Genomic DNA, 18,525 nt, shown 5'->3' on the forward strand with positions numbered 1-18,525 from the left:
CACCAAATCCCAAAACCGGCTCATCTGAAAATATGTAGATTAAATCTCTGAATTCTTTGGGTAAATGTGGAGTTACTTTTGTTTGTACTTTATTTTTAATCTAAAGTTTTATCGGGTGTTAACATTGGAATATTCATACTGATGACTGGTCACCCAAGAAGTGTCCAGAAATATATTACCCAGTACAGTGAGAGTCATAGAATGAGATAAAGTTTCGTTCAGTTCACGAGACAGCTCTACGGTTATCACTCCTGATTGTTCCACTTTCAGGTCTACAAGTTTCAGTGTGTACGTTGTGATGTAGGTTGCTGGGTCAAAAGATTCCTCAATGAATATAGTGGCCCTGATAATGAATGGAATTTAATTTCTCCAAGAGTAACAATGATAAGACTCAATAAAATATATTTTAAGGTAGTACCCTGGAATCTGGATATAGCAATATCAAAAACTAGGCAGTAATGAAATATAATGTATCATGTTATTTTGAGTTTAAAATTTTAAGTGCAATTTGATTACAATTCGATCCAATTTAACATTGAATTTCATTACCATGATTACGGACAAAACTTACTTATTATCCACAAGGTCAGTGTCATCAAGCTTCCAAGTTACTCTCTCTGGAACCGGCTTAGCAATCACATGTACATCTAAATTCAGTTCCTCACCCTTGTTTAACTTCTGATCTTCAACAAAGGTTTCGGTAAATGTCATCGGAACTGAAATGTTATAACTTTATAAGTTTACTAGGATGCCTGTGGTCACAGGGAGGAGGCTAATAGTATTAATTGGTAGTCAGTTTTTTCGCATAAAAAAATATCCGTCAAAACTGAAGATACAACCGATCAAAATGTAACTTGCACTGAACACAATACGTAATTACCACAAGACCGATCAAAATGACGTTCCAACAATCATTTCAGTGCGGCATTTTTGGCACATCTACCGCTATTTTCGCAGCACATTGGAAATATAAGATATACTTTTTGATGTCACGACGATAATTTGCGTTTTGAAGTTGTATACCATTAACTCATTAACCTATCAAACTTTACAATTAAAAATGGTGTGTTTACGCACCATTTTTGCGTTACGTCACGATATCGGAGAGCTTGGAACAGCAACTTTGTAAGCCATGCAAATTAGAACGTATCAATATACCCCAATTATTTTGCAAAAGTGAGGAGTGAGGAGTGAGGAGTGAGGAGTGAGGAGTGAGGAGTGAGGAGTGAGGAGTGAGGAGTGAGGAGTGAGGAGTGAGGAGTGAGGAGTGAGGAGTGAGGAGTGAGGAGTGAGGAGTGAGGAGTGAGGAGTCAAGCACAGCAAGATCAAAGTGTTTGCAGATGACTCGAAGCTCCACAAAGATATATCTTCCCATATCGATCGCATCCTTCTCCAAGAAGATCTTCTCTCGGTTGTGAATTGGGCTGATGCTAACAACATGGAGCTTAACGAGGAAAAGTTCCAGCTTCTAAAACACGGCAAACTACCAGACTTGAAGCAGCCCTACATCCTACCATCTGGAGAGACCCTTAAGGGCTCTGACCACGTGAAGGACCTGGTTGTCTATATCGACCCAGACCTCAACTGGCGCACTCACATAGCGATGAAGTCTGCCAAAGCCAGAAACATGGCTAGCTGGGTGCTACGCACCTTCATCTCCAGGGATGTAGCGACCATGATGCTCCTGTACAAGTCCTACGTACGATCTCATCTGGAATACTGCTGTCCTCTGTGGTCTCCTCACATGCAGTGCGAAATTATCAAACTCGAAGCAGTTCAACGATCCTTCACTGCTAAAATCCAGGGTCTTGGAAGTCTCAACTACTGGGAACGCCTCCGTCGCCTGTCTATCTACTCCCTTCAGAGGCGGCGTGAGGGATACACTATCATCCTAGTTTGGAAGATCTATAACAATCTCGCTCCAAACAGTATGAACATCAATTTCCGCGAGACCTCACGATACGGAACTACGTGTATACGACCACTAGGGTCCTCCAAGTACACTAGTGTCAATAACCTGAGGTTCAACTCCTTTGCCTCTAGAGCCTCTGCACTGTACAACGTGGTCCCTCCTAGCATCAAGTCCCTCCTAACCTTGACCACTTTCAAACCTGCTCTTGATGCTTTCCTCAATGAATTCCCTGACACTCCACCAACACCTGGGTACACTGGACAGAACAGGAACTCAATGCTGGAGTGGGCCGGTGGCACATGTCTCTGACGTGCTACTACTTGGCGGTGGAGATGCAAGACATTCTTGGCCTGGTAGCACTCTAGCTCGGAACCCAACCCAAGTAACCCAAGTAAGTAAGTAAGTAAGTGAGGAGTGAGGAGTGAGGAGTGAGGAGTGAGGAGTGAGGAGTGAGGAGTGAGGAGTGAGGAGTGAGGAGTGAGGAGTGAGGAGTGAGGAGTGAGGAGTGAGGAGTGAGGAGTGAGGAGTGAGGAGTGAGGAGTGAGGAGTGAGGAGTGAGGAGTGAGGAGTGAGGAGTGAGGAGTGAGGAGTGAGGAGTGAGGAGTGAGGAGTGAGGAGTGAGGAGTGAGGAGTGAGGAGTGAGGAGTGAGGAGTGAGGAGTGAGGAGTGAGGAGTGAGGACATACAATAATTGCATTTCATTTACAGGAATTTCTTTCGAGCATCTGTGATGGGACCTCATAAACGTATAGTAATACCAATTTGAATTATTGTATATATCAAATTTGCTTGTTGACGTCAGTATTTTTAGGAAGCAACAGCTTACTCCATGTGCAGTCATTACATCAAAAAACATCCATCTCAACCCAAGATATAGTAGTAGTAGTAAATCTTTCAAAGTACGAAATATCTCTTTAAAAGAGCATCCTAGGCACCTTATAGATATCAAAACGCATAAAAAAGAAAACAAAAAACATCAACCATCTTCTAACTTCTTCCACTCCTCCCTATCTAAAGCTAAAAATCTAAGGTCTTCGAAATCAGTCAAATTCTTAAGTCTAATATCAAGATTTCTACTAGTCAAGTCTTTTCTAATAACATCTAATAAGTTTAAACATGGTCTACCCCGTCTCCCTTCCATAAAAATATCAGAATTTATAGCAAATAACATAGAGGTGTATGCTGGTGAGTCTTCCTGTCCTCTTAAGATATGTCCTAACATTCTCCATCGAAACTTAGAGACTCTCACAGACAAGGGAGTGACATAACAACGAGCATAGAGTGCCTCATTAGAAATAACCCCAGTAGGCCATCTGATGTTGAGGATTCTTCGGAGGTGTTTGCGATGAGCAATATCAAGTTCATTCAACGAAGCTAGTGGTGCAGCCAAGATATAGCCGAAGTAACCATGGTAACAAGGATTGTAATTCAAAATATCATGTCCGTATGTACGTCCGCCCACGTGCAAATTAGGTAAAAAGCAAAAGTTTGCATAGTAACCTAAACCATGGTAACGGTGTTGAAACGCGCATGGGCACGTGCAAAGATTTGCGAGCGACATTTTGATCGGCTTTGTGGTAACTTGGTTTTGTTCAGTGCGAGACATTTTAATCGGCTGCATCTTTTGTTGTAATGAAGCGTTTAGTTCTAGTCTCTACTGTAATTCAAAGAATACTGTACACTGTACGACCGCCCACGTGCAAATTAGATGAAAAATAGGAATTTAGGTAACAACCAAAAGGTTACATAGCAACGGTGTTTTAATGCACACATGCACGTACAAAGATTGTTTTAACGTCATTTTGATCGGTTTTGTGGTAATTACGTTGTGTTTAAAGTGTTTTATATTTAAATCGGCTGTATCTTCGGTTGAGAATTGAGATGGATATTTTTTGATGCGATTAAAACTTTCTTTCAAAGAATACTACTAGCTTCGTCCCTGTTACCACGGGCTTTCTAGTTATAAATAAAATAAGTCTGAACTCTATAGGATCATAAAGTCCGGCAAAACTTTACCAGAACTGACCATCATTAATTCACTTTTCTGTCCATAATTTCAGGATCAGAATTGTAATTTGTATCTCACCTCTGATTTCAACGGGGTGACTAGGCATTATCGGTCCTTGGAAAATATGGAACTGTTCACCTTTCAGATCACTTGATACTTCAACGAATCTCTTCCGTCTGCTTTTTGTGCACAAGTCTGTACAGCCAAAACTGAAAGTGTTGATGAATTACGAATGAAGTCATAAAGCCGTAGTACTAGTACATACTTATTACTATATTACATTGCGATGAAACCTAGCCAGGAATTCTTACTGGCTGGGTCCCAACTTCAAAAGTAAAAGAGCTAGCGCCTTCCGGTTTTTTGAAAAATGTTCGTTTTGTAAAATAACGTTTCCTCCACAAGAGGAAAATTTGGGACATTGTACATTGTAGATTTTGAGTTATCTCAAAATCTCCGGAAAAGTCTCATTTTGGGCCGATCAAAAGTTTGCAACTTTAACTTTGCGGATTCCTGTCGTCTGATTGGCTAAATTGTGTCACGTGCTGGCTGCTTGAAGATTGGAATGCGCCACGCGTGCAAATCACTTAATGTCGTGCGAGAGCTCAAGTTGATAAATGTTATTGTTACTCATCTAAATTTCTTCGAAGTAGCGCACGCCGTTTTTTTCTCGACCATTAACGATGGTCAAGAGCTCGAGCCGTCTGTTTGAATAACAATAACCAGTAGGGTTTGCTGGGTACATTGCAATGAAAACTGCGATAAAATACTGCGTCTATATAAAATTAAATGTATGCTCGTATTATAAATGCGCGGCATTTAATCGCAGTTTTCATCTCAATGTAGGTTTCATTACAATGTAATATGTATGTACTACGGCTTTAGTATTAATACTTTCAACACTACTATATAAGTATATAACAAATAATTTGAGGTGACACTCCTGTGGATGGCCCTCAAAGGTAGTTGAGTCTTCAGCAGATCACCCTGGAATACGTCGTATCATTTGTTTGATGACACTTAACTATCTTATGATAATTAAATAATTGATGAATTATGCACATATTTTAAAGCTTAAAAATAAAGTTGCTACACGTTGTATACCTCTCGTGCACGCGAAGCGTGCACGCCGGCCGGCCTTTTTGCGGCAGGCCGCGCGCGCTTCACGCGCTCTCAAAAGGGGTTACAGCGTGTGTCAAGCTTAAAGCTAACTTCCCAGGAAATCAAAAAGGTTCTAATTAAATTCTAAATTATTTTATTTTAACGGAAGAAAATTAAATTAGGAAGGCCCAACTTGAATATTCTTTAAACAGAAGGTTTCTGAATGTGTTAAGTTTTACAAAAAGATCGCTCAACTTCACTTAATGAAGATGCCTGCCCATGCCTGCATATAGCTCAATGAATATAATCAATATAAATAATGACATCATAATACTATTACCTGTTATCCGAAAGACTACAGACTTTTATAACAGCGTGAATGTAAATTGGAGTCTGGCTGTCCAAAAAGCTAAAAGCTTTAAAAATAAATCGTTTAGATTTGGGGTCGGAAAGAGGCTGCAAATTCGAGTCTGTTTCAATAAAATTGAAGGTGGAGTCCACGATGCACCTGAAATGAATTTAAATTAATTAAAACCTAAAGGTAACAACATATTTATCTAGCTATATGGAACTTAAATTCGCTTCGTTAATATTTCACCTTAAAAAAAGCTTTGAAATTGTGGATATAAGCAATAGTTTCGTGCTAGTGCTACTGATATAAGCAATATCATCGTTATCACTATTTTAACTCAGTCACGCTCACTACTGTGTGATATGAATACTATTTATGGCACGTTGAGACAGCAATAATCCAATCAGCTTCCAGCGTTGACCCAATAAAATTAAACATGTTTCACCTCCCCCTAGCGGGGGCGGTCGTATGGCCACCGGACTTCCACCTCCCCACTATAATACCAATTAAAGAACTAACCCTTCCTTCACCAAGTCGTAGGACAAGTTTCCATCCTCCTCGGTTTCACTGTCCTTTGCCTGTATTCGGACCACACCCAGAGACTGGTCTGGATCTAATGAATCCAGCGTGACCTGGTTATGTGTTTTAGTTTATCAAAGCTATTCTTCTAAGTGCTTAAGTGGTCACTAAACACTTATACAACCGTTGGGAATATAATATGTTGCTATAAAGTGGTAAAAAAGAATCGAAATTTGATTCTATCCTAATTTTCACATCCCAATCAGGGACAAAACTAGTTAATAACCATGGTAACTAGTTAGTAACCATGGTAACTAGTTAGTAACCATGGTAACTGTTACTGTTTATTTTATTCCATCCTAATTAACACATCCCAATCAGGGACATAAGAAAATCGCGATTATTTTGGCCAGAAATCGCGATACGGCGACAAGCCAAACAGACGACATATAAAATTTATCACAAAGAATGAGAAAAATCGTGATCCACATGCCGTGATACTGATTTCCTTTTGTCCCTGATCCCAATCAACTCCTAAATTGATTTAAAGTCTTTAAATTTCAGATGATACTGGCGATGAGTATTACAAATCAGTAGATTAAATATTTCAGACAAGACCTGCATGTTGATGTTAGCGTTAAGGGTTAACTGAAATGGAAAGTTGACCACTTTGTTGGCATATGTTGCGTCCTCGTAGATATCTAGAAGGAAACGTAGCGAACCTTCACCCGTCACTCTTTCCACAATGGCTGCACCCTTTACCTCCCAAGATGCATACTCGGTAGCACCTGAAAAAAGTGTCTATGATTGTGGTTAAAGTTTTTCTTTTTAAAGTTTTTGCTTTTTTTCTTTATAAATCTAACTTTCGATCCGACAAAACTGCTCCGTCAAACTATCTTTTATCGTTTAAAACCTAAATTGCAATTTGAATTGTGTTTAAAAATAAAGGTATATTTACAATTATAGTTCATAGACAATAAAAAATTGTTGAAATTAGATTAATTTCCATGCTATTTCACCTGTTCTATTGAATGAGCACTCAAATGCTATCTTAAGTTCTCCTCCTCTGGTTATACCGTTACTGTAATCAATTTTGCTGGAAATTCCTGTCATCTGAAAAATTAATTTATAAGAAAATTTACAAGGAAAAAACGTAATTCTTAAGACTTGATTTATAATCTTTTTAAAATTTATAATGTATTTATTCTACCACCCGTCTCTTCAGCTCAATCGAAATTCAACGACCAAAATCTGCTAATAACTAACAAATATAACGGTAAATGAAGAGCATCTTACTTGGTTTTTGTAAATGACATGACTGTTATTATAAGATACCGTCGTACCGCATTTTTCTAAATCTGTTCTGATTTCTTGAGAGTCTCCCTTAAACTCACAATCTGTAATGAAGTATTGACAACGTGATTTACGGTATAAGAATTCTATCAGATATTCAAAAAATAGAAGCAAACAAACTCTAAAAATTATCAAATAAAATACCTTTGTCGTTGAGCAATATTGTATCAAAACTGATTTTCTCGGTAACGAACAACTTTATTCCGTATTCATCACAAGTGACGGTAGCCACTGAAAAAAAAGTAAATTATCACAGACATAAGTATCCCTGTTGGTAAATATGCAGTCACAAATTTGGAAAATATTTCTCAATGTACATTGATCTATACCAAATGTAAAAGTGTCATAACATTTAACAAGTACTGAGGATAACCCGATTGAACTTTATTCCTTATCAATGATAATTTCATTTGGAAACCATAATATCTCTAAGTCATATTTAGTAGATTAACCTGGTGGACAAGATGGGGATTCAGATAGGGTACCGTTAGTGCACACCATCGAGGACGGTCCAATTATGACAAACCCGCTGTCGCACCTTATTTCGTATGTTGAGCCTGAATCAATCGTCGAATATGGAGATATGATGCCTTGTTCGATAACGGGTATGCTACAAGGTGCTGAAAGGGAAAATATGATTAAAAGGGTAACAAAATGCTTTCTCAGTTCAAAGTATTTTAGATAAATACACTTTGTAGCGACTTACTCATGAATCAAAAATAAAATCTAATTTTACAATCCACATTTTGAGGACAACGAAAGATTCTTTATTACGAGACACCGTCAAAGTTATTTTTATGTGAGCTCAAACATCTTCAAGGGCGAATCAAGCTATTCCAGTTGTACGCTTACTGCAACGTATAAGAATACTATTAGCTAAAAGGGAATCAAAATATTATGGAAACAAGACCATACACAAATAATTGTCCTTAAACTTTTGCAGAACATTATTCTTTATTAAATCACCTAGAACGTTGACCACAACTCCATGGGTAGATACAGGTGAGTTTGGGTACTGTGTTGATGTTACCGAGCACTTGTATGTGAATGTTGACTGGTTAGCAAAATCAGCAAGCTTGGTAGCCTTGATGGTGAGTTCTGCCACCTGTATGCCGGTTCCATCGACTGTACCGTTGCTGACATAGTAGTTCGTAATATCCGAGACAGATACAGCCGTACCATCAGGAGCCTTCCAGACTACATTAACAGGGGTTCCACCTACGTCTAGTTCTCCTACTGTACAGGTCAATGTCTGATCCTTACTAGTAATGACTGACTTAGTCACTGACGCTACAGCTGAAAGATGTATATGTTAATAAATCATTTTAAACTTTGGAAGATGGCTATAAAGTTACTCATGTTTTCAAGTGTTTTTTGCCTACCCCAGAGATAGACAGAGCATCTCAATACTATCCTCTCGTGGGCTATCTAGGCCCAACCTCTCTTAAAAAAGAAAAAAAAGCCTCAATTAAGAAAGATTTCTGCTGCAAAATTCGAATAAGACCTCGTTATACACATTGTGGTTCTCAAAATGTATCAAGATTACTCACTGAAAACGTTCGAGTTGACATCAGTCTTTTCTGATGTTGTTGCATGCTCGTCAGATGTAATGACACAGGTGAAAACAGCATCAACCGTGTTTTCACCAGCAGGTACGGTCAGAATTGTAGTTTGAATGTTGGTGGTAGGATCGTAAGTTCCAAGCTCAATAGCATAGCCGTCAGCACCACCGTCATCACCACCGTCAGCACCACCATCAGCACCACCATCAGCACCACCGTCAGCACCACCGTCAGCACCACCGTCAGCACTACCGTCAGCACCACCGTCAGCACCACCGTCAGCACCACCGTCAGCACCACCGTCAGCACCACCGTCAGCACCACCGTCAGCACCACCGTCAGCACCACCGTCAGCACCACCGTCATCACCACCGTCAGCACCACCGTCAGCACCACCGTCAGCACCACCGTCAGCACCACCGTCAGCACCACCGCCAGCACCACCGTCAGTTATAGCATCACCCGAAGGTTTCTTCCATGTTACCGCCTCCAGCTGCTGACTCAAACCACTTACTACACAAGATATTGTAGCTTCTGTGTTTGTCAGCACTTCGCTACCCTTAGCTTTTACATCTGAAACAATCAGTCATTTAAAGTAAGCCCGTAATAAAAAATATCAACAGTATTGTACAGGAACTGAATCATTGAACTTTCTCAACTAAATTCACTGGATCCTATGATGAGTTTAATTTTGTTTTAACAGTATACTTGAGTATAAGTCAATTTGATTATTGGGACATATAATTTTACAAAGGATCACGTTTCGGTTCTAAATTATTTTAGGATTGTTGACATTTGTAAGATTGACATGTTTGATAATAATAATTGATAATAATTTAACAGTAGGATGTAACAAGTTATTTTAGATATAAAGTTAGAACAGCAGAGCATCATTTATGGGCAGTTTTAAATACCCACCAAGTCCTAAGAAACTTACCGAAAGTAAGGAAGTTGACAACAATGTCTTTGAAAGTAGATGTTGCTGAATTCGAATATTCTACATATTCCGCAGCACATTTGTATGTCACGGGCGATTCACCCGCAGCTGCAGCTACACTTGTAAGAGTGGCAACATCAATGGTCAGAGTTGATGTTTGAATTTTGGTACCAGAGTCAGCTGATCCCTGTGCGATGGTATACCCTCCACTACCACTTGTTATTTCAGCCCCAGCATTATCCTTCCACGACACAATGACATCTGTAACCACATCTCCGATATCACAAGTCAATGTCTGAGCCACAGCGGTGGTGGCTTTTTTAGGAGTAACTGGACCGACGGCTGAAATAATTTGATTCTTTCAAACTCACAAAATAAGATAACTTAAGATAACTCTCAGTTGTTATACTTTAGGAAAAAACAAACTGTTGTTTAGACAGCCCACTTTGAATGGACTGGTTGTGCAAAATATATAGGACAGGTTCAGCGCTTATGTTTGATGAAGAAAATGATCAATAAAACATTTAATAGAGCTACTGTTCAATTAACAGACCCGATCTTTTTAAAACAAATAAAAACTGATTGAATTACCTGGACAGCTTCGAGTGTTGCAACTCTGAGACTCTGAAACTGTTCCCGAACAACTTGCACCTCCGTGTGCAGGAGAAGGATTTGTACAAGTTCTCCTTCTTGTTTGTGTTCCCGATTCGCAACTCTTTGAACAGGTAGACCATGAGCCGTATGAAGTCCAACCTCCGTTCACTGAATAGGATGTTCGGGTCAATAAATCACAATATCTTTCTAACAGTATCTGTCGTGTTTCAGCTAAACAATTTTGAATGAAAACTACACTTAGAAAAGAAACAAACCGTTTATGACACAGCCCACTTTGAATAAACTAGTTGTGCAAAAGATATTTAGGCCAAGTTCAGCGCTTATGTTTATTTTAATGAGGATATGATCAATAAAACATTCAATAGAGCTACTATTTTATTAACATACCTGATCTTGTTAAAACAAATAAATACTGGTTGAATTACCTGGACAGCTATGGGTGTTGCAATTCTGACTATATGAAGATGATCCTGAACAATAAGCACCTCCGTGTGCAGGATAAGGATTGTTACAAGATCTGTATCTTGTTTGTGTTCCATATCCGCAACTCTTTGAACAGGTAGACCATGAGCCGTATGAATTCCAACCTCCGTTCACTGAATAGGATGTTCGGGTCAATAAATCACAATATCTTTCTAACAGTATCTGTCGTGTTTTTCGTTGCCCAAATTTTTGGGAATTAGGGATATTGGGGATATTGAATGATAAATAGCTTGTGAATACTTTAGACCATCAAAACTAACATGTCTACATCAATAAAAGGAGTTTTAAATTTTGGCCATTTTGTGAGGCATATTTTGGCCATTTTGTGAGGCGTGTAGCCATTTAAAGCATTTTTTTCTTCCTATATTAGTATATTGGACAATGTTCGTTTTGTTTGACGAATACTATTCTTTAAACATTTTCTGTCATACTGGTGCCAGAAGTTCTCACCAAAATGCAAACTTAGTTCAAAAATTTGAAAAAATAATTTCAGTGCTCAAAATTTCTACATAAACAGTCATATTTATGCCAGAAAATGTGGTCCTAGTTAATGATTTCACCACAGGAAGTGTTGCCACAAAACCTACCAGTCTTATACAAAAACATTAGTTAGCTAGCCATTCTGTGAGGCATATACCCGTATGTTTTCTTCTTAACGACTACCTTTTTTGCTTATTGTATTGAATTTTAAATCGTTTTGGATGCCTTCGAACGTTAATTTTAATTTCTATTCAAAATTATGTCCGTTCACACAATGTGAACGGACATAATTAAATAACGGTTAAATAACGTTAAATAAAACGTTCGGTTAACGTCCGGTTAAATAACGTTCAATTAGGTAGTTAAAATTAAATGGGGTAGGTGATGATAATTCATAGTTGGTTCGTGCGCACTTAACTTACTTTTAAAACATAACGCACTTAACGTACGAAAAAACTTAAAACGCACTTTTACCTACCCTCGCTGGGCCATTTGCGGTTTTTTCATTTTTGAATACACAGTTCAAAACATCAGACAGTGTTATTTCCAAGATTTCACATAAACTGTCATTGGTGAGCCTTACAGTAGCTATTTTTGGAATGCCAGTGTGCGTGAAACTATAAAATGTAAGAGAAATAAAATAAATGTAATTTATTCGCTATGTAATCTTTAAGAACGTTATTCATGTGTTTTAATTGTTTGTCTCTACAGTCTACAGAAAATGCTGGTGAATTTAACGGTAAACGTACTTAAACGCACTTTTAACGCACGAAATAATTCAAACGCACTTTACGTACTTTTCCCGAAAAATTGACGCACGAACCAACTATGGATGATATGATAGGAATAAATTCACGACTGCTGTCACTTGTCAGTAGTCATTAACTGTGTTACTGGTCCTTTTAATGTTATAAACATCAAAGTGCTTATATCTCGCAACAGAAGAATGAAAAGGATCACCAGCTAGGTAGGCTTCAGAAACTTTTGGTGAATTTTTTGTTGGGGACTGGCCCGAGGTACCAGCCAATGTTTACTCAAAAAATATATATAATATCAATGGTAATAAGAAATTCATCCCCGTGGGGCACATGCATAAATATAAAATGTAAAGGAAATCTCAAACTATTTAATTTAGACTCTACCGGTAAAGTATGCAATGAAGGTTGAATAATGACAATAAGATAAGGAAAGGGTTTTTTGCGAAAGTCTAACTCTAAATGCGATGTTTACCGCTAACCAGCGTAACCTATCAATAGCTAGCGCTAACTGGCGTTACTAATTGGTTACCTGTGTATAAGATAGGTATCCAGGACACGGACATTTTATCGCCACTGCGTTCGAGGATGATTGCTCTTCGCAGTGAGAACTTGTTGTTGGGCTGGGGTTCGTATGTGATACCTCCACAGTCTAGTGGAAGAACGTGGTATTTAATGCAATGTAAATTAAAATTTTACCAGATATTCTGTATTATATCTTTTGTATTTTTAATTTCAAGATAACCAATTAATTTTTAATTTATTAACAGCAAGTGTGAACTGACCAGATCGTTTGAGACATTCGCTCTGAGCTTCCAGAAGACTATCGTACTTGGCCGTTCCTGCACTGTAGTCGCGTAGAAATGTAGCAGAGTCCTTGATCCAATAAGTAACTGGAATTAACAATCATATAAATATTACCTGGCTCAACAATCCCTGGGTGCAGTTAGGTGAGTGTTTGTTTGTTTGTTTGTAGTACCCGCCCCAATCTCGTATCGATTGGGCGACATCTGTCCGACAGCGACATCTGTCCGACAGCGACATCTGGCCGACTCAGAAAATAGGTTATTCGGACAATAGTTTATGTCGGATCCTACCGTACGATTTTCTTGAAACTTTCCATAAAGTATGGTGGTTATAGGACAAATAATCTGTGTAAGTTTGAGCGAGTTTCTAAATGCCAAATTTGAGATATCACCTTAAACACAAAAAAATCTCCAATTCGGTGGTTTGCAGCGGTTCCAAGGCATATATCTGGAGATCCAACGATACGATTTTCTTGAAACTTTATAGATTGTAAGATAGCTTTAAGACAAATAATTTATGCAAGTTTGTGATAATTTCTGTGTGCCCAATTTGAGATATCACTTCAAACACAAGAAAATAGTGCTGTCGGACAGAGGTCGCAGTCGGACAAATGTTGTGTTACCCTTAGAGACAGAGCGAAATCTGGTCACATAGAGAACTAAGTCTGGTCACGTAGAGAACTAAGTCTGGTCAAGTATAGAACTAAGTCTAATCACATAGAGAACTAAGTTTGGTCACGTAGAGAACTAAGTTTGGTCACGTAGAGAACTAAGTTTGGTCACGTAGAGAACTAAGTTTGGTCACGTAGAGAACTTAGTCTGGTCATGTAGAGAACTAAGTCTGGTCACGTAGAGAACTAAGTCTGGTCACGTAGAGAACTAAGTCTGTTCACGTAGAGAACTAAGTCTGGTCACGTAGAGAACTTAGTCTGGTCACGTAGAGAACTAAGTCTGGTCACGTAGAGAACTAAGTCTGGTCACGTAGAGAACTAAGTCTGGTCACGTAGAGAACTAAGTCTGGTCACGTAGAGAACTAAGTTTTTTTGTTGTTTGGGACTGGCCCGTGGTACCAGCCAATGTTTACTCAAAAAAAAATATCAATGGTAATAAGAAATTCATCCCCGTGGGGCACATGCATAAATATAAAATGTAAAAGAAATCTCAAACTATTTAATTTAGACTCTACCGGTAAAGTATGCAATGAAGGTTGAATAATGACAATAAGATAAGGAAAGGGTTTTTTTGCGAAAGTCTAACTCTAAATGCGATGTTTACCGCTAACCAGCGTTACCTATCAATAGCTAGCGCTAACTGGTGTTACTAATTGGTTACCTGTGTATAAGATAGGTATCCAGGAGATTTCACTGCCACTGCGTTCGAGGATGATTCCTCTTCGCAGTGTGAACTTGTTGTTATCAGGTTCGTATGTGATACCTCCACAGTCTAGTGGAAGAACGTGGTATTTAATGCAATGTAAATTAAAATTTTACCAGATATTCTGTATTATATCTTTTGTATTTTTAATTTCAAGATAACTAATTAATTTTTAATTTATTAACAGCAAGTGTGAACTGACCATATCGTTTGAGACATTCGCTCTGAGCTTTCAGAAGAGTGTCGTACTTGGCCGTTCCTGCGCTGTAGTCGCGTAAAAATCTACCAGAGTGCTTGATCCAAGTAACTGGAATTAACAATCATATAAATATTACCTGGCTCAACAATCCCTGGGTGCGGTTAGGTGAGTGTTTGTTTGTTTGTTTGTAGTACCCGTCCCAATCTCGTATCAATTGGGCGACATCTGTCCGACAGCGACATCTGGCCGACTCAGAAAATAGGTTATTCGGACAAAAGTTTATGTCTGATCGTACCGTACGATTTTCTTGAAACTTTCCATAAAGTATGGTGGTTATAGGACGGATAATTTGTGTAAGTTTGAGCGAGTTTCTAAGTGCCAAATTTGAGATATCACCTTATTATATAAACACAAAAAATATCTCCAATTCGGTGGTTTGCAGCGGTTCCAAGGCATATATCTGGAGATCTAACGATACGATTTTCTTAAAACTTTCTAGATAGTAAGATAACTTTAAGACAATCAATTTGTACAAGTTTGGGTGAATTTCTGTGTGCCAAATTTGAGATATCACTTCAAACACAAGAAAATAGTGCTGTTGGACAGATGTCGCTGTCGGACAGATGTCGTGTAACCCTTACAGACGGAGCGAAATCTGGTCACGTAGAGAACTAAGTCTGGTCACGTAGAGAACTAAGTCTGGTCACGTAGAGAACTAAGTCTGGTCACGTAAAGAACTAAGTCTGGTCACGTAGAGAACTAAGTCTGGTCACGTAGAGAACTAAGTCTGGTCAAGTAGAGAACTAAGTCTGGTCACGTAGAGAACTAAGTCTGGTCACGTAGAGAACTAAGTCTGGTCACGTAGAGAATTAAGTCCGGTCACGTAGAGAACTAAGTCTGGTCATGTAGAGAACTAAGTCTGGTCATGTAGAGAACTAAGTCTGGTCACGTAGAGAACTAAGTCTGGTCACGTAGAGAACTAAGTCTGGTCACGTAGAGAACTAAGTCTGGTCACGTATATAACTAAGTCTGGTCACGTAGAGAACTAAGTCTGGTCACGTAGAGAACTAAGTCTGGTCAAGTAGAGAACTAAGTCTGGTCACGTAGAGAACTAAGTCTGGTCAAGTAGAGAACTAAGTCTGGTCACGTAGAGAACTAAGTCTGGTCACGTATATAACTAAGTCTGGTCACGTAGAGAACTAAGTCTGGTCACGTAGAGAACTAAGTCTGGTCACGTAGAGAACTAAGTCTGGTCACGTAGAGAACTAAGTTTGGTCACGTAGAGAACTAAGTCTGGTCAAATAGAGAACTAAGTCTGGTCACGTAGAGAACTAAGTCTGGTCACGTAAAGAACTAAGTTTGGTCACGGTTTGGTGCTCCACTCTTTAAATCCTTCTACTATTTCCTTAATTGTGCTAAAGTAGTATTATGACTTACTTGTGTCTTCACTTCTATTTTATCCACACTCTACCATTCTCCTCAATTATTTTTTCTCTACAGCTGGTAACCTCTGCTTTTAACTTCTAAATCTAATTCTAATTAAGCTTTTCCTCGTGAAGATCGAATATGTACATGGTGCAACATTATCTTCAGCGCCAATATTGTCGAAAATGAAGAACATCTCTTAAACCACTGTGATATTAACGCTGTCGCTAGACGGAACATCCTAAATAAGATTAACATGGTGGCATCGAAGTCGAGCGTCAGCACCCTAAACTCAACAATTCACACCATATTTCCTGATACAAACCTACTACCTAGTCAAGCTCATCTCCAATCATAATGGTTTCTTTACATCACTGACTTACGAGTGCCAGATAAATCTTTCGAGAATTGTCGCCAGGTACATTACCAACTGTTTCAACAACCGTAAAAAGTTCTTGGAGTCAATAAACGTCGATTCTTGTAGTAACACGTAACGAACGTTCCGCGCGCCATAAACGTACATCTACAACATTTTTTAACACTATTCTTCGAGCGCCGTTGCCTACAAAACTACACTCATCGAGCAATGGTACCCTATGCAAATGGCGATATAACAAAGTTTATCAAATAAAAGATTTAATATAGTCAAATTCTATTTATATTTGTGAATATTATTATTACCATTATGGAGGGGAGCGAGTTATAATACTATAACTTTATATGAAACTTACCACTGTGAGCAGAAGAGAAGAGTAGGTGAAGCATTAATAAGAGAAATATAGACATTGTTCTGTAGAAAAATATATTTAAATTAGCTCCAATTTCACAAAGCAGCTTTAAAATTATACGATTCACGTACACTGCTTGTATTTTGCAGGGGACAGGGACAGGGACAGGGACAGGGACAGGGACAGGGACAGGGACAGGGACAGGGACAGGGACAGGGACAGGGACAGGGACAGGGACAGGGACAGGGACAGGGACAGGGACAGGGACAGGGACAGGGACAGGGACAGGGACAGGGACAGGGACAGGGACAGGGACAGGGACAGGGACAGGGACAGGGACAGGGACAGGGACAGGGACAGGGACAGGGACAGGGACAGGGACAGGGACAGGGACAGGGACAGGGACGTAATGAATTGATATATTATTAAAGCAAACAAAATTGATAAAATATGATTGAAGCAATAAATGAATCGAAAAATGATTAAAGCAAAAAATGAGTCAATAAATAGAGTTTGAATATGCAAAAGTATTAAGTTTTGGTTGATTATCCTCCTACGCTTGCAGAGTTGCAGATTATCCTCCTACGTCAGGATCCTCCTACGTCAGGATTCTCCTACGTCAGGATTCTTTAACAATGATCTTGAACTACGTACAGCATTGAGTGATGTAAAAATGCAAAAGCTTGTAGTTTTGGGTAGTGATTGTAGTCAATAAAGACACCGGGCCGCGGTTATTGAAATTATACTAAAAATAAAACTGGGTGTCAAAGATCTTCAAGGTGGGTGCTACTTGTGATGAACTTTAGAAGGATGGGATGGTAATACTCGGTCTGGCCGTCTGGAAGCCCATAGAATTCCAGTTCAGAAACCGAGTAAGGAGGTACGGCTACTGATGAGACAGAGAAGCCTCCTTAAAGTTTATTTGGGTTAGAAACGACATCTGGGTCCCTACCGTACCCTCTCACAAGACTATTTTCAATTTTCTTGTTGTGTTCCACAAATATATGATGAAATTCATATTGATATTCATATAGTCCGTTGAATTGTTTAATCCGTTTAATACTATGTATTGGTAAAGACTGTTATAAAACATTATTCACCACAAAATTCAAAAATGTTGTAACGTTGTTCCAAATCAATATAAACTAGGAAAACCCTCACATGCTTCCTAGACGGCTGACCACTTCTCCTCTTTTAGAGAAACATACATGGGAACCTATGCATGGTAGAGCACAAGCGCTTGTCCTATGTGCGGCGTCGAAGAGGAAACTGTCTCACACTTCCTTGGACATTTTCCGGCTATTGCTCAAATTAGAGGTCAATATTTCCAGGACTACTACCTCTCTGTCAATGACATATTCGACAACCAACACATCACCACGATTATCAATTTCGCAAACCGCACCAAACGCTTAACTGTGCCGGAAGAGCTGGATCAGACCGGGGTGACTTAGAGTGCTATAAGCTCATTTGCTGTCTCGTCTCGTTTTACTCTTCCAAACCCAGCTGGCACTTAAGCGTAACATTTTGACTCATGTCGCTCTTCACACCATCCTCCACCAGTCACTCTGATTTCACCGGCAACCTTTCACAGGGTTGCCACCACCCAGAGGTAGGCAGAGCATCTCAATGCTCTCCTCTCGTGGGCTATCTTGGCCATGCTTCTCTTTAAAAAATTGGTAGAGTACAGCAAGGCCGACCAAAATACTTATCTATGTTATTGAAGGAAGTTGGGACCAACTCTAAAGAGGAACTGCGAACCTTGATGCAGGACAAGGATATTTGGTGGCCGGGGTTATCTGGTGTAGAACTAGATCGGACTTAGTTCCGACATAGTAGTAGTAGTAGTATCAGCTGATTCGGACCGACCGCGGCCGCACTCATTCATTTAAAAAATTGTTTATTTTTATTTCCCGTACC

General features: G+C 39.2%; 2 protein-coding genes across 3 annotated transcripts in view; one reads left to right on the top strand and one right to left on the bottom strand.

Annotated features, from left to right (window-relative positions):
• The window catches only part of LOC134817184 (uncharacterized), a 17,140-nt gene extending 477 nt beyond the window's left edge, over positions 1-16,663 (bottom strand). Inside the window, exons 1-21 of the mRNA XM_063826327.1 lie at positions 16,609-16,663; positions 14,456-14,560; positions 14,212-14,322; positions 12,859-12,966; positions 12,606-12,725; positions 10,781-10,951; positions 10,332-10,502; positions 9,741-10,082; positions 8,792-9,376; positions 8,208-8,537; positions 7,694-7,861; positions 7,386-7,472; positions 7,185-7,285; positions 6,908-7,001; positions 6,507-6,676; positions 5,889-6,001; positions 5,358-5,525; positions 3,998-4,128; positions 572-716; positions 180-343; positions 1-24 (exon numbers count right to left, since the gene is read on the bottom strand). The exon at positions 1-24 is cut by the window's left edge and continues 477 nt beyond it. Coding sequence (XP_063682397.1) covers positions 1-24; positions 180-343; positions 572-716; positions 3,998-4,128; positions 5,358-5,525; positions 5,889-6,001; positions 6,507-6,676; positions 6,908-7,001; positions 7,185-7,285; positions 7,386-7,472; positions 7,694-7,861; positions 8,208-8,537; positions 8,792-9,376; positions 9,741-10,082; positions 10,332-10,502; positions 10,781-10,951; positions 12,606-12,725; positions 12,859-12,966; positions 14,212-14,322; positions 14,456-14,560; positions 16,609-16,663 — 3,463 coding nt within the window. The remainder of the gene's footprint in view (positions 25-179; positions 344-571; positions 717-3,997; positions 4,129-5,357; positions 5,526-5,888; positions 6,002-6,506; positions 6,677-6,907; positions 7,002-7,184; positions 7,286-7,385; positions 7,473-7,693; positions 7,862-8,207; positions 8,538-8,791; positions 9,377-9,740; positions 10,083-10,331; positions 10,503-10,780; positions 10,952-12,605; positions 12,726-12,858; positions 12,967-14,211; positions 14,323-14,455; positions 14,561-16,608) is intronic.
• Positions 1-18,525, top strand: part of LOC134817484 (uncharacterized) — a 96,956-nt gene that overhangs the window by 60,116 nt on the left and 18,315 nt on the right. The window contains exon 1 of one of the 2 annotated variants that reach the window (XM_063826628.1): positions 4,831-4,850. The exons of the other annotated variant lie outside the window; for it this stretch is intronic. The gene's annotated coding sequence lies outside the window, so the exon portion shown is untranslated. Of the gene's footprint in view, positions 1-4,830; positions 4,851-18,525 lie in introns of those variants that run through there. 2 annotated transcript variants of the gene reach the window in all.

This window comes from Bolinopsis microptera, chromosome 1 (genome assembly GCF_026151205.1).
Source record: "Bolinopsis microptera isolate Bmic1 chromosome 1, MBARI_Bmic_1.0, whole genome shotgun sequence".
NCBI lineage: Eukaryota > Metazoa > Ctenophora > Tentaculata > Lobata > Bolinopsidae > Bolinopsis > Bolinopsis microptera.